The sequence below is a fragment of the Onychomys torridus genome, chromosome 3, assembly GCF_903995425.1.
Source record: "Onychomys torridus chromosome 3, mOncTor1.1, whole genome shotgun sequence".
Lineage (NCBI taxonomy): Eukaryota > Metazoa > Chordata > Mammalia > Rodentia > Cricetidae > Onychomys > Onychomys torridus.
The window spans coordinates 112,885,140-112,899,421 of record NC_050445.1 but is presented as its reverse complement, the minus strand read 5'-3'; the positions used below and the strand labels follow the sequence as shown (position 1 = coordinate 112,899,421).

The following is a 14,282-nucleotide window of genomic DNA, read 5'->3' as shown; positions in this document are numbered from 1 at the left end:
GTTGTAAGATGTTCCATGTTTTATAATTTATGCTTCCACCTTCTGACAACCAATAAACATTTATTATATTCATATATGTTGATGCAATCTCAGGATACATTTTAGATTATTTTTTTTAAGCTGAGGATCGAACCCAGGGCCTTGTGCTTGCTAGTCAAGCACTCTACCACTGAGCTAAATCCCCAACCCTAGATTAAATTATTTTTTAAAAAAGAGTAATGTGGGGGAATTTTTTTTCTTTTCTATTTAGAGAAAATAATTTCAAACCTTTCCCAAACTATTTTTCACGCTCAAGAGGAGTATGCGCCCTCCACTGGCTATTTTGTAGAGGTGCAGGCTCCCTTCTGAGATGGCACCAACCCCCATACCTGTCCAGTCAAAGGGTCACAGAAGACAACATGTATAAACTGCTCAAGACAAGATCTTGCCAACAGAGTGACTCTGAGTGGCTGGTAGGGAGGTGACAGATCATTGGGAGAGCAGAGATGAATCCCAATCCTTTACAGCAACTGCAGGTGGCGGTCAATTAGAATGGCCTTGACTCAGAGCCAGCGGCTTTCAACGTGAAGTCATAGCCTGAGATTATCCATTCCAAAACTCATACAATTTTGTTTGGTAAACATTTTCTATTTTAGGTTAGGCCAGAGGTTTTCTATACTATCATAGAAGACAGCAGTTGGTTCCCAGTGGGATTTTTGGGAGATCCTGAGCTTAGGCATGGACTCTTACATTAAAGGAGGGCTGGGGTGAGTTAGCAGCCTGGACTTGGAACTTAGCTTAGCCCCATAGCCTGACCTCAGTGCTGTTCTGTGACTCTACAGGGTAAGAGATCAGAGTCCTTGGGCGATTGCTTAACATGTCTGAAGCTCGGTTTCCCTTCCATAAAGTAAAAATGATAGCAACCTCAGAAGAGCATCTCAAGGATCAAGTGACAGTGATGTCTGTTTAGAGCTCACCTCTCCTTCCTTCACTTAGCAGCAGGGTATTTCTTTCAGGAAATTGTGTCTCATGAGGGTGACTTGATAAGGGTCGGAGCATTTTTTGTCATCATAACTGGGAACAGGGTGCTACTGACACCTGTAGGTGCTGCTGCATATTCTTCATGTGCCCTGGGTGGGAAGGGAAATAGAGTATATGCCACAGGTGCCTATCACATTCTCTTCAGATAGCTGTTTAATGACCACAGCTAAAGAGGTGCCTACCCCTCAGCTCCAGGTACCTATATGGATGTCACTTGCCTTCATTAGCATTTTGTTTTCATTTAGCTGCCTACTGCAGCTTGACAGTGGGACTGTCTGAAGTGAAGGCCAGGCTCCAAGTCTGCTAGCCTCCAGCCACACAGCCACTAAGCACTTGAAATGTGGCCAGCATGGAGAAGGAACACGGACAGCAGATGCTGTTGTTGTGGCATAGATCTAGAACAGTGGCTGTATAGTCACTTACCTGTGTAGAAGCCACAAACTGGACCAGTCGTCTCTATGTGGGTGGCACATGTGCACCAGAACTTTATACTATACTCAGAGTGATTCAGAAAATATGCACCTTACCTTTAGATGCTCAGGATAAAATAATAAAAATTCAGTACTCTTAGGGAGCTTAGACTTTAGTTTGGAATGTTGACATTCAACATTCCACTTGTGGGCATTTCCCAGTTTACTTGAAATGTGGGGCTTGATTACAGTTTCAGAGGTTTAGTTCATTATCATCATGGTGGGAAGCATGGCAGCATGCAGACAGACATGGTGCTGGAGAAGCAGCTGAGAGTTCTACATTTGAATCCATAGACAGGAGGAAAAGAGAGAGCCACTGGGCCTGGCTTGGGCTTTTGAAACCTCAAAGCCCACCCCCAGTGGCATACTTTCTCCAACAAGGCCACACCTCTGTCCTTCTCAAGCAGTGCCACTCCCTAGTGACTAAGCATTCAAATATATGCACCTATGGTGGCCATTCTTATTAAACCAACACATTCCACTCCCTGGCCTCCATAGATTAGTAGCCATATCATAATGCAAAAAAATGCAGTCAGTCCAACTTCAAAAGTCCACATAGTCTATCACAGTTTCAGCACCACTTAAAAGTTCAAAGTCTTTGAGACTCATGGAAATCTAACTGTAACTTCATGTAAAATCAACATAAAAAAGCAGATCATAGACTTCCAACATACAATGGCACAGAATATACATTGCCATCCAGCTGGGGAGGAAAGGGGAGCATAGTGAGGAAAAGCTGGACCCAAGTAAAACTGAAAACCAACAGGGAAACCTTGAAATTCTGCATCTCCATGATTCAGGCCAAAGTGCTCTCCACATCTCCAACTTGTTGCAGCATTGCTGAATGCAACATGCTTCTCCCTTGGGTTGCTTCCACTCCCACTCTGAGCTCTCCTCAGCAGATAACCCACGACTTCGGCATCCCCAACATCTTGGGGTCTTTGGTGCAATCCAGGCTTCACCCTCACAGCTTCACACAATGGCCTCTTTGGGCCTCCATGCAGGAACACCTCTGACACATGCCTGGCTTCAGCATTTTTCCTTAGTCACTGGGGGAGAGTCCATGAACTCTTCCTGGTCTCTAAAGCCAGGACCAGGTGGCTGAAGCTACTAAGTTCTGCTGCTTGCTGGGTCTGGAACTTAGACCTTGTTCAATTACATTTGTATCAGCGTTCTGTTCCACCCCTTGTCAACTTGACACACAGTCATATCTCTTCATAGTTTCCTTCACTGCTTAAGCTTTCTTTAATTCTTTTTCACAAGTTGGAAGCTTAGCTGGGTGGGGTCTTGCTCTGTGGTCACCACTCCCTTTATTCCTTCTAGCACTAAGGCTTTGCTTGAAGCTTTTTAAGCTTCTCGAGCACTGGACTTTGCTCCGTTACACCACTGGTGCTCTTTTTCTCCTCAAACTGTGCATTTGATATTTCTCCTTGCCCCATTTGCTCCTTTTCATTGTAGATCTGCATTAGGAGTGACTACTAGCAAATAACACAGTCAATAAATACGAGGTTGACTTGAAATCTCCTCTGCCAAAGTCCTCAATCCCAAACTCTTCAATTTAGCTTCAGGCAGATTTTTAGGACAAGGGCAAAAAAGCAGCCACATTCTTTGCTAAAGTATCACAAGAACGGTTTCTAGGCCACTTACTAATATTCTTCCCTGTAAAACTCCTTGGGTGAATCTGTTATAATTTACATTAGTCTCAGCACCACTGTCTTCTAGGGTCCTACTAGTATGGCCCATTAAGTACCACTTTAAATGTTCAACTGTTTTCCTAATGTAAAGTCCCTAAGTCTACATTCCACCAAAAAGGAGGATTGTCAGGCCTGTCACAGCAATACCCTGCTCTCTGGTAACAACTTCTGTCTTAGTCATAGTTTTATTGCTGTTTAGAGACACTATGACCAAGGCAACTCTTATGAAAGAAAGCATTTTATTGGGGGTTTACTTACAATTCAGAGGCTTAGTCCATTATTATTATTACAAGGAGCATGGTGCTGGAGCAGTAGCTGAAAGTTACATCCCGGAGAGAGGAGAGGGACAGAGGGACAGAGGGAGAGAGGGAGAGAGAGGACAGAGAGCAAGCTTCCTTTTTTCATGCCCTTATATAGGCTGCCAGTAGAAGGTGTGGCTAAGGTTAAAGGTGGATCTTCCCACCTCAAAGATCTGGATTAGAAATGGGTCTTCCCACTTCAAATGATTTAATTAAGAAAAAATCCCTCACAGCTATACCCAGCCACTTGGGTCTAGTTAATTCCAGATACAGTCAAGTTAACAACCAAGAATAGCAATCACAAGTCTATAGGCGAAGTTTTCTATGTCCCAGCAACTGTTGCCAAATAACCACACAGAGACTTATTATTAATTATAAATGATCGGCCAATAGCTTAGGCTTGTCTGCAGTCAGCTCTTATAACTTAAATTAACCCATTTCTATTGATCTATGTGCTACCCCGAGGCTCATTTACCTCATCTATGAACTTCCCATATTGCTTCTTCCAAGTCTGACTCAAGACTCTTCAGACGCCACCCTTCTTCCCAACAGCCTCTGTGTTTTGGTGTCTGCCTCTATCTTCTTCCTAGCTACTACCAGTCAGTTCTTTTTTCAAACCAATTAGAAGGAGCCCTGGCAAAGATATCTTCTCAGTGTATAAAAAGATTATTTCATAACACAAATCCATCCCTTGTCAACTTGACACACAATTATCTCTTTATGTCATGTAATTTCCAGATAACAGCAATCACCAAGCCATAATTAAGTCTAACATGATATAACTATCCTATGTACAATTGCAAAAACATTATATATTTAACCATAATTACACCTAATATGATGTAACTATCAGATATACAACTACAAATGCATTATATATTTAACCAGGTTATACTTTTGCCTAACTGGATGTAACTATTCCATGTATAACTGAAAAAACATTATAAATTTAGAAAAGGTAACAATGCTCCTTGGGGGACATTCTTTTAGTATCTCAAGCTTAAATACAATAACCACTGATACCACCTTAATTGATGTTAATTACATTGCATGATAAAAAAAATTGAGGAAAGAAAACATAAATATTTGTACAAACACATTTTTAACAAAATACAACAAACATTCATGCCAATCATAATCCTCTTTTCTGCCACTGGTCCCATGACCCAAATTGGTGTTTATAACCACCTTTTCCTGTACTACCCATTCTGTATTTCCTCCATCCTCATTGAACACCTCAGCAGGTCTTAATTGTTTTCTTGGAGGAGTGGCCCCCACCTTCATTCCTGAAGGGGTCTGTACCCTTTTCATTCTGCCTGGATTAGGCTGTGGTGGTTACTCATTGACTTTAATCACAGGACCTGCTAGCCCTAAAAGATCTCCTGCACTCCGGACATAATCTTTCTTGCCTCCATTGTGGAGAAGCAATCTAATTTCCCCTTGATAATTTGGACCAGTACGCTTCCTGACACTGTTATTCCTTTCTTAGCCTATAGACTTAAGGCTATTAGACGCTCAAAGTGGCTTTGGTGGGGGTGTGAGGGTGATGTCTGAGCTTCCAGTTCAATGCAATGTTGTGTCTTCTAGTGGTAGTGCCAGAACAGTAGTATTTAGTTTTATCTTAGCCCTGGGCTATCTGGTCTCAGGTTCTTAGCCACCCAAGTAGCATTGAGTATAGGTTCCATTCCATGGAGTGGGCCTTAAGTCAGATATTGCTGGTGACTCCTACAAGCTTTGTGCTACCATTGCTCTAGTATATCTTGCAGGCAGGACACCATTGTAAATCCAAGGTTTGGTAGCTGCCTTGGTGTTTGCATTTCTCTTTTGGTATCCCGCAGAGTACCTTCCTGTACCAAAGACGCTAGCACCCCTTGTGGTTATGAATTTATCATCAGATCTTGTCAGGTTTCTGATGAGAACCTGTTTCTGGCCATTGTGGGTTAAGGGGGCTAATGCTGTGTACGTTTCCTTCTAGGCTGGCAAACGGTCATCACTCGTGGCAGTGAGAAGTCTGCCGACATTTTAGATTGCTTTTTGACTTTAAAAACCGAAGTTCCTATCATGACTGAAGAGCAAAAACAAGACTTGAACCCCTTGACCATAAAGATCAGGTGTGCCTCTTGCCTTCCGATCCAGCCTTTATCCATTCATGACTTGGAGGTAAGAATGAATACCTGCTTCTCTCATTAAGTGCACCTCCTTATCCCACTCAGGTGGCTACTGTGTGCCATCTCATTTTTCAGGTACTCAAGCCAAGAAACATCACCCACAGCTTACCATTTAGGATTCTGTAGAGAGACATAAAAAGATGAGGTTCCTGAGAGTTGGAGCCACCCAACCTGAGACTTTTCACTGCTCCTAAGTGTGATACAAATGGAGATCACTGGTCTGTTCAGAAATGTGTGGGTTTCTCTGTCACAGCAGCAGCACCCAGATGTGTACTTGCTGTTGTAAACCCTTCAGGCTCAGTGCTACTGTGTAGCTGAGGATTTCCCTCTTTCTTCTCTGGATCAAGGTTTCTAGGACTGTTTTCCTCTTCTTCTATTTGCTCTTTAGTTTGGCTGACACACGTTCTTTAGTAGATATCCCACCACCACATTATTTCACATTCTAAAAATATCTTCATATTCCATTTTCTCATACTTGGGAAACTGGTTTGGTGTCTTAGTTTGCTTTCTAATGCCATGATAAAACACTGAGTAAACCAATTTGTGGAGGGAAGGGTCCATTATATCTTAAAAGTTAGAGTCTATCATTAAGGGAAACCTGGGAAGGAACTCAAAAAGGAATCTGGAGGCAGGAACTGAAGCAGAGGCCACAGAGGAACACTGCTTACTGACTCGCTCTCCATGGCTTGCTCGGCCTGATATCTTTATTTATTTATTTATTTTCTTTTATTATGTTTTGAGACAGGGTCTCTCTGTGTAGCCCTGGCTGTCCTGGAACTCTACATAGACCAGGATGTCTCAGCCTGCTTTCTTGTATAACATAGGACCACCCACAGTAGGCTTAGGTTAAGTCCTCCCACATCAATCATTAATTAAGAAAATGCCCTATAGTCTTGCTTGCAGGCCAATCTGATAGAGGAGTGTCCTCAACTGATATTCCAACTCCCCTGATGACTCCAGTTTGTGTCAAATTGACAAAACCCCAAAGAAACCAAACCAAACTAACCAACCAAAGTAGAAACAACTAGCCCACACAGTTGGGTTTAGACTCGTTGGTTGAAAATCAATGCTTCAGCATTTTGAAGACATAGTTACTTTCCTCAAAGACTGTAGGATCCTTTTTTCTCTTTCTGAAGCTATGACGTGTGGTGATTTGAATGAATGTCTCCCACAGTCTCAGGCAGTCGAATTCTTGGTCCTCAGCTGGTGGGTCTACTCGAGGAGGTTTAGGAGATGTGGAGGAAGCTTGTTGGAAGAAATATATCACAGGGGTGGGCTTCAAGAGTCCAAAGACTCCATGCCATTCCCAGTTCACCCTTTCTGCTTCCTGTTTGTGGTTTCAATGTGAGTTCTCAGTGTGCTCCTTCAGCCACCAGGCCTGCCTGATGTCAAGCTTCCCTGTCATGATGATGCTGGGCTCCTGTCCCTTCCTCTGGAACTGGCATTGAAACCACAGGTCTCTCTGTGCCGGTTGAAATGGCTAACCCTTGCTGGTACTGCTTTGTACTCTCCACCGAGTTCCCAGAAAAGGCAGGCTCATCCTTCATCTTTCATTTGCGTATGCTAGAATGTCTTACAAGCGGAAGCTGCACTAGCCATCTTTTAAAGTGTGGTCACTAGAAACAAAGGATCTTAGTTTTCTTCTCAGGGAACAAGCATCCATCTCACTTCTTCCCTGGCATGCATCTTCACTGGTTTGGTACGCTACATTGATGAGGTCTTCTTGTAGCAACTGTCACTCTCTTCTTGCCTCCATGACTGCTCTTCTCCTGGTGTGACAGGTCATCACTTCCTAGTTGCTTTTAAGATGCTCTTGCCCACCCCCCTTTTTGAAAATAGAACTAAGCAGAACAGTTCAATGAGGATGTGACTAGATGTGAGGTTTTGGAGCTAAACCTGATTGAATGGACTGTCTTGAGCCTTGAGATTATGTCTTTTTCAAAGTGAAGCAATTTCCAAGTATTACTCCTTTTGATCACTTTTTTATGTCTTTTCTGCTCTCTCTTCCTGGGACTCTGATGGTACAAATAGTACATTACTGCAATTGTCTCACAGAATTCTTTCCTTTTCCTTGTTAGTCTTTTGTAGTTCTATGCTCTCTCTTTAAGTTCACCTCTTTTTCCTTTACTGTTTGTTTCCATTCTGGTTTAAGGACTATCCAGTGAGATTTTAATCTCTTGTTTGGTTTCTGCTGGTTCTTTGTTGTACTTTCTGCCAAGACTTGTGACCTTGGCAGACACTCTGAATGAAGTCCGCTGTTACTTCTTGTAATATGGCCACAATAGCACACTTTAAACCTCACATTTCCAACCTCTGAGTCATCTTAGAGTTGGCATCTGCTGATATTCTCTTTCCTGGCTTTTTTTGTGTCATGTAATTCTGATCATATCATAGATATTTTGGAATGTCATATTATAAGATGCTGGGTCTTGTCCAAGTCCTTGGAGAATTTTCATTGTTTTATTATAAAATGTTTTTGGCCAGAGTCAAGCTAAAAATTTCAATTTACCTGCACACAGGTGGAGTGAGACCTGCTGTCCCTGCTCCCTTGGAGAGGCTGTGCACACAGGTAGAGTGTAACTTGTTGTTCTCCTGCTTTCTTGTAGAAGCTGTGCACCCCTGTGTACTGCAGATACCAGTTCCACAACACTCCAGTTCATGAGACCAAGAGGGAGCCCCATGGGACTCATGTATTTTTCCAGGATATCAATGTCATCTTCCTTGGGGGCATGCACCCCAGTGACCTGAGGGAATACCTGGAAGGGCCCCCTATGGTGGTTGAAGTCCATGACAGGGACCGAAAGTCAGAGGAATACACCCGGAAGCCTGCCCTGTTTGGAGAGGACCCCGTGGATTCCTACTTCAATCTCCAAGCTTTCATCTCTCCCAAAGACACAGAGAATAACCCCTTTGAGTCCCAGAACAAGACATGGGACCCTTATGGGATTGCCCGGGTCAGTTTTGCTGAACTCCTCCTTGGTCATAAGTTCTTGAACGTGGTTGTCCCCATCCATAACTGTGAGCCAAAGTCTGCCAGCAGGAACCAGGATAGGAGGCACAGAAAGTCTGTAGGGTTCCAGGCCCCCGCAGATGTCCTCCAGCACAGCTCAGTACCCATGGGCAACTACCTGGAGGCCAACTCTCTACTCAAGCTCCGAGTGGACATTGCAGTGCCCCTGAGTGCTTGGTTCACAGCTCCTGAGCTTGATCTCATGGGTACCCAGTTCGGACGCATCATTTTTGTGTTCAACACCAAGAAGCTGGTCCTCCTAGAGGACCTGCTGCAGGATATCACCATGATCAATGCCAAAGCCCTGGACCTGGACAGTTATCCTGCCCAGGACATCCAGCAGATCCTGTCGGCCTTCAGGGTGCGTGTGAGGATCCAAGAGCGACAGAACCTAGATGTGCTCACTGGCTTCCACCTACTGGATGGAAAGATTCACCTTTTTATTCTAGAAGGCTTGGCAGAACACGGCTTGAGGCGGCTGTGGGACAGTTACCAGAGCAGGTAGGCAGACTCTGTCACCTTCAAAGTAAAGCCATGGCATTCTGGATACAAGGCAAATGGAGTAGGTGTTTCAAAGCCAAGGTCAGATTCAATGTCCTCTAGATACTGACAATAGGCGACCTAGCTGTCTTAGTGGGAAGGGGGGATTTAGGATTGGCTCAGTAGATAGAGGTATTTTCTGTGTAATCCTGGTGCCCTGAGTTAAATTCACAGAACTCACACACAGGTGAAAGGAAAGAACTGACTCTATGAAGTTGTTTTCTGACCTCCATACATATGCCATGCCATGGTGCACACACATAATAATACATAAACTTATTTTTTTCTTTTTCTTTTTCAAGACAGGGTTTCTTTGTGTAACAGCTCTAGCTGTCCTGGAACTCACTCTGTAGACCAGGCTGGCTCGGATTCACAGTGATCTGCCTGCCTCTGCCTCCCAAGTGCTGGGATTAAAGGTGTGTACCACCACCACTGCCCAGCAATGCATAAGCGTTTCTAAATGAAACAAAAATTGGGATGATTTAGAACATGGCTCTTAGAGAGGGTTCCTTGTGTGCTTGGTTTTACTTGTTTTGATTCTCCTTTAGTGGGAGGGCAGATTTCATGACCCCAGACCTCATGTACTAACATAAGAGACCAGAAGTAATTTCTGTCTACCCAAGAGAGGACCTTACCACTACCACTGTGGGGCTTGTCCTGATGTGCTGACAAGCTGAGAGACACATGGCTTCTCTGCTTCTCTTTAGATGTATACCTAAGACAACCAAAAACTTATATCCATACCAAAGTCTGTAAATGAATGTATAATATATAATAGTCAAAAAGTAGAAATCAAATCTCCTTCAACTGATCATCAAAATGTGGACTGTAGTATGATCTGCAGTAAGACATGTAATGTAAAACAGAGCAAGACTCTATTTCAAAAAAGAAAAACAGCAGATAAGCACAAATAGGTATCTATAGTAGAAAAAATAGTAGAATAAATCGTGTTTGGATAATTTTTTTTTCTCCATAGGAAAAGGAAAGTAAGTTCCTTTCAAGACACTTATAAAAACAAACTCAGCTATTTAAAAAGAAAAATCTAAGCTGGTCAGTGGTGGTGCATGCCTTTAATCCTAGCACTTGGGAGGCAGAGACAGGTGCATCTCTGTAAGTTTGAGGCCAGCCTGGTCTACAGAGTAAGTTCCAGAACAGCCAAGGCTACACAGAGAGACTCTGTCTTGAAAAGCAAAAACAAGAAAAAGAAAATCTATATAGTTTTTTTAAGTGACTTAATATTTTGATTAAATTTATTTTATCTCATTTTATGTGTATGAGTGCTTTACCTGCATGTATGTCTGTGCGCCCTGCATGTGCAGTGCTCATGGAAGACAGAAGAGGGTGCTGGGTCCCTTAGAACTGGAGTTCCAGGTGGTTAAGAGTCACCATGTGGATGCTGGGACCCAAACTCAGGTCCTCGGCAAGATCAATAAGCACTCTTAACCACTGAGTCATCTCTCTGGTCCCTCTATGTAGGTTTTAAACTTTTCATTTTGAGGTAATTATATATTAACAAGACACTAAAAAATATGACCAAGAGACCCTCTGTATCCCTTACAAACTTTGCTCTGAGAGGATAGCTAACACAGGTTTCTGACAGTGCCATATGGACATGTGCACACGAAGTCTGTCACATATGAGTTAGGCAGCCACTATAATCAAGGTCCTTAATTCCCGGCAACCATGATCTTGTTCCACCCTATACTTTTGTTACTTTGAAAATTCTACACTAAATTTTAGGTGCCAAATAGTCTTTGATCCTTTACAGAAGCATAACTGATCTGCATAAACTCATAAATCATCAACTCATTGAATGAAAGAGTTGTTCATCTTTATTCTGGTACATTCTTTGTTGTTTTCTACATAGGCTATCATGTTAAGAGGGGTGACTTCTCCCCCTTTTCAGTTTGTATGCTTTTGTTTCCAGGTGTGCTGCATGGGATCTGTAGTACTCTTTTTCTGTGATTGATTAAGCACAACCAGCTAGACTATAATGGTCTGATCTTTAAAAAAAAATTTTTTTTTGAGAAAAAAAGTTTATCTTTGAACCCAGGCTGTCTTGTAACTCAGTAGCTTAGGCTGTTTTTAATTCTGCATGAATTCCCTTCCTCAACTTTCTGAGTTCTGGGGTTGCAGATGTGAACCACCATGCTCATATTTTTGTTAAATCAATTTTTGAAAATTTAAACGACAATTAAGAAAATACACTCATGACATCAGACTAGAGAAAAATTTCTTCAATAAGATACAAAGAACATAGAAAATGACACTTTTTTTGCTACACTAAAAGGAGTCATTTTTGTTCAACAGAACATTATAAATGTTTGAAAATAAAAGCAACAAACTGAAATAGTTCCAGTGTATGGAACAAAGTTGGCAATCCTGACTGCATAAAAAAGTCCCATGTTGAGCATGGTGTGCATGTGGCCTGTGGTCCCAGCACTCAGGAGGGGGATATAGGAAGGGATCATGATGAAGCCATCCTGGGCTGCCAAGAGAAACTGTAAACAGAAGTCCCATGAATCGGTATGACAGCAATAAAAACATCTATGCGGAAAGCTTGGCAAATGACCCACACACTTCACAAAGGAGGAACTATAGTGACTAAGGAGAGGTTCCCGGGGGAACAGGAGGTTGGGCACAGACCACACCAGGTTTCAAGGTGTAGGAGCAGCACCCAGGGTGCTCACAGGGTGGTCTGTATTTAGGAACTCTGCCAGGTTGCTATGGCTGGAGTACCAAGATCAGGGAGAGACACAGGAGCAGGAATGTGGGCAGCCAGCCTCGGCCACCACTGCTCTTAGGGTCCCAGGCTGGGTCTACCAAGTGTGTAACTACCGTTACAGTTGCTTCTAAACAAATCAGAGTAAAAGGAAACACCTGCTAGTCAGAGCAAAGGCATCAAGTGTTCCCAGGACCCATGGGCAATGCTGATCCTCCTCCTTCCTAGGGTTGCGACATCTAATCAAGCACCATGCAAGGTGCTCTACGACTCCAGGTTGCTCTTCCGCAATCGCCTGTATGCTGACCTGGAGACCGTTCTGTACCATGTACATTTGTTCCGGCCCGTGTCGCTGCTCCTGCGGTACCCAGCGCTCTATGTTCGTGGGGCTGTGCCACGCATGGCTTTTCAGGCACTGGTCAGGTGAGTGTGGAGGGGACAGGAGGGGCATCCCACTAGCTGAAGATCAGGTGGGCCATAGGGACAGCAGACAAGAATGCCCTGAATTTTCCAGGCTCCAGGAGAAACAGATGCAGATTCTCTTGAGATATATTAAAGCATGGTAGCGGGAACAGGACTGACCACTAGACTGAGCAGTTCTGCTCTGTCTGCTCCCCTGGACACATTCTGGAAGAATCTGAGGAGGGAGCAGCTGGTCAAAGCATTATTTCCAGTGAAAACTGGGGGTATGGACTGCAATATCAGCTGGAGCCTTTCCTTTGACTCAATGCTTCCCTTTGCTTCTGCCCTGAGCCCCGTCCCACGCTCCCTCTCTATTGCTGAGAAAGCCTGTTGCCAAAGAGCCAGCTCTTGTGTAAAATGTCTCCTTTGCTATGGCCCTCCCTGCCTGTCAGCTTTGTTTTTGTCCCAGGTGTCCTGAGGGTTTCACATCCCTCTGCACACCAACTGACTGAGAGGTGCTGGAACCCGGTGAGACCCCAGTTCAGAAGGAACTGGGCATATGGAACAAGTGATGCAGGGATGCTATGTGGGCAGTCCAGCGATGCATGGGTGCTGGGCGGGCAGTCCAGCGATGCATGGGTGCTGCATAGTCAGTCCTTGTGCATCCCTTGGGGCCCAGGAGAGCAGTAGGGCATCAGGGGAGATAGCGCAGATTGACCTTGAAGAGCCACTGGCCCTTACCCTGACAGCCTCTCCTAAGCATGGGGTAGGCTGTAATCTCTATCCTCCTATTTTTAGGAAGATCTGACCTCTGCTAGTGCTGTTGAACTAGTGAAGCAGAAGAAGGGGAGTAGGGGATTAAGGGAGTACAAGTTCAGGAGGAAGAGCAATGAAACTAGAATTCAGGGCAGAGAAGGCTTTCACCTTCCTACAGTCAGGGAAGGGTCTGTGATGTTCTAGTATGTGGGTGTTAGCTGTAAAGGCTAGACTGTCTATTTTGGTAAGTGATGCAATATAATTGGGGACTATATTGGAGGCAAGCACTGTTCACAAAGTACTTTTTGTATTAGATGCTTGTGATGATTAATTTTTTTTTGAGACATAGTCTCTCTATGTGTTCCTGGCTATCATCCTGGAACTCACTTTGTAGAACAGGCTGGCCTTGAACTCACAGAGATCCGCTTGTCTCTGCCTTCCAAGTGCTAGGATTAAAGGTGCTTGCCATATGATGGTTGATGTTAATTATCAACTTGATGGACTTTAGAATCACTGTGGAAACATACCTCTAGGTGTGTCTATTAAGGTGTTTCCAGATAGGTTAACTGATTAAGGGGGACACATCTGAATGTGGCCTGTACCACCTCATGGGTTGGATAGAGAGGAGAAAGGTACCAACATTCTTACTCTCTGCTTCCTGACTGTGGGCATGATGTGGCCAGCTTCCTCACCACGGTGGACTGTCTCCCCGCAAAGTGTAAGCCAAGTAAACAGTTCCTTCCTTAAGCCTTGTCAGGAGCCGACCCCAGCAGTGAGGAAAGTAACTAACACAGAAAATTCGTACTGAGAGGTGAGAGTTGCTGTGATAAACACGAACCGTGGTTCACATGTCCTTGTAACTGTTCAAGAGAAGAATGTGGAAGGGCTTGGAGCTGGGGGCCAGAGAACCATAGAACACCATAAGCAGATTAATGAGCCAGTCTGGTAGGAATTTGGAAGTCCAGAAAGCTGAGACAAATGTCGATGCTTGAGGCCTGGCTGGTGAGGTTCCAGACAGAAACAAGCACTCTAATGTCCTAGAGGTCGTTCATATTATACTTAGGCAAAGAATCTGGCTGTATTCTGGTAAGGTTGAATAAAAAAAAGGGATGGGCTACTTTGTTTGACAGAGGAAAACCCAGGATAGGATAGCATCTAGGCTGTGCAGTAGTTACTGCTTTCTGTCCTGATTTGGGTCAAC

The 14,282-nt window shown here is 43.8% G+C and overlaps 1 protein-coding gene across 1 annotated transcript in view; it reads left to right on the top strand.

Moving 5' to 3' along the window:
* Positions 1–14,282, top strand: part of Cfap92 (cilia and flagella associated protein 92 (putative)) — a 60,526-nt gene that overhangs the window by 31,057 nt on the left and 15,187 nt on the right. Inside the window, exons 10-12 of the mRNA XM_036182806.1 lie at positions 5,459–5,643; positions 8,258–9,162; positions 12,152–12,346. Coding sequence (XP_036038699.1) covers positions 5,459–5,643; positions 8,258–9,162; positions 12,152–12,346 — 1,285 coding nt within the window. The remainder of the gene's footprint in view (positions 1–5,458; positions 5,644–8,257; positions 9,163–12,151; positions 12,347–14,282) is intronic.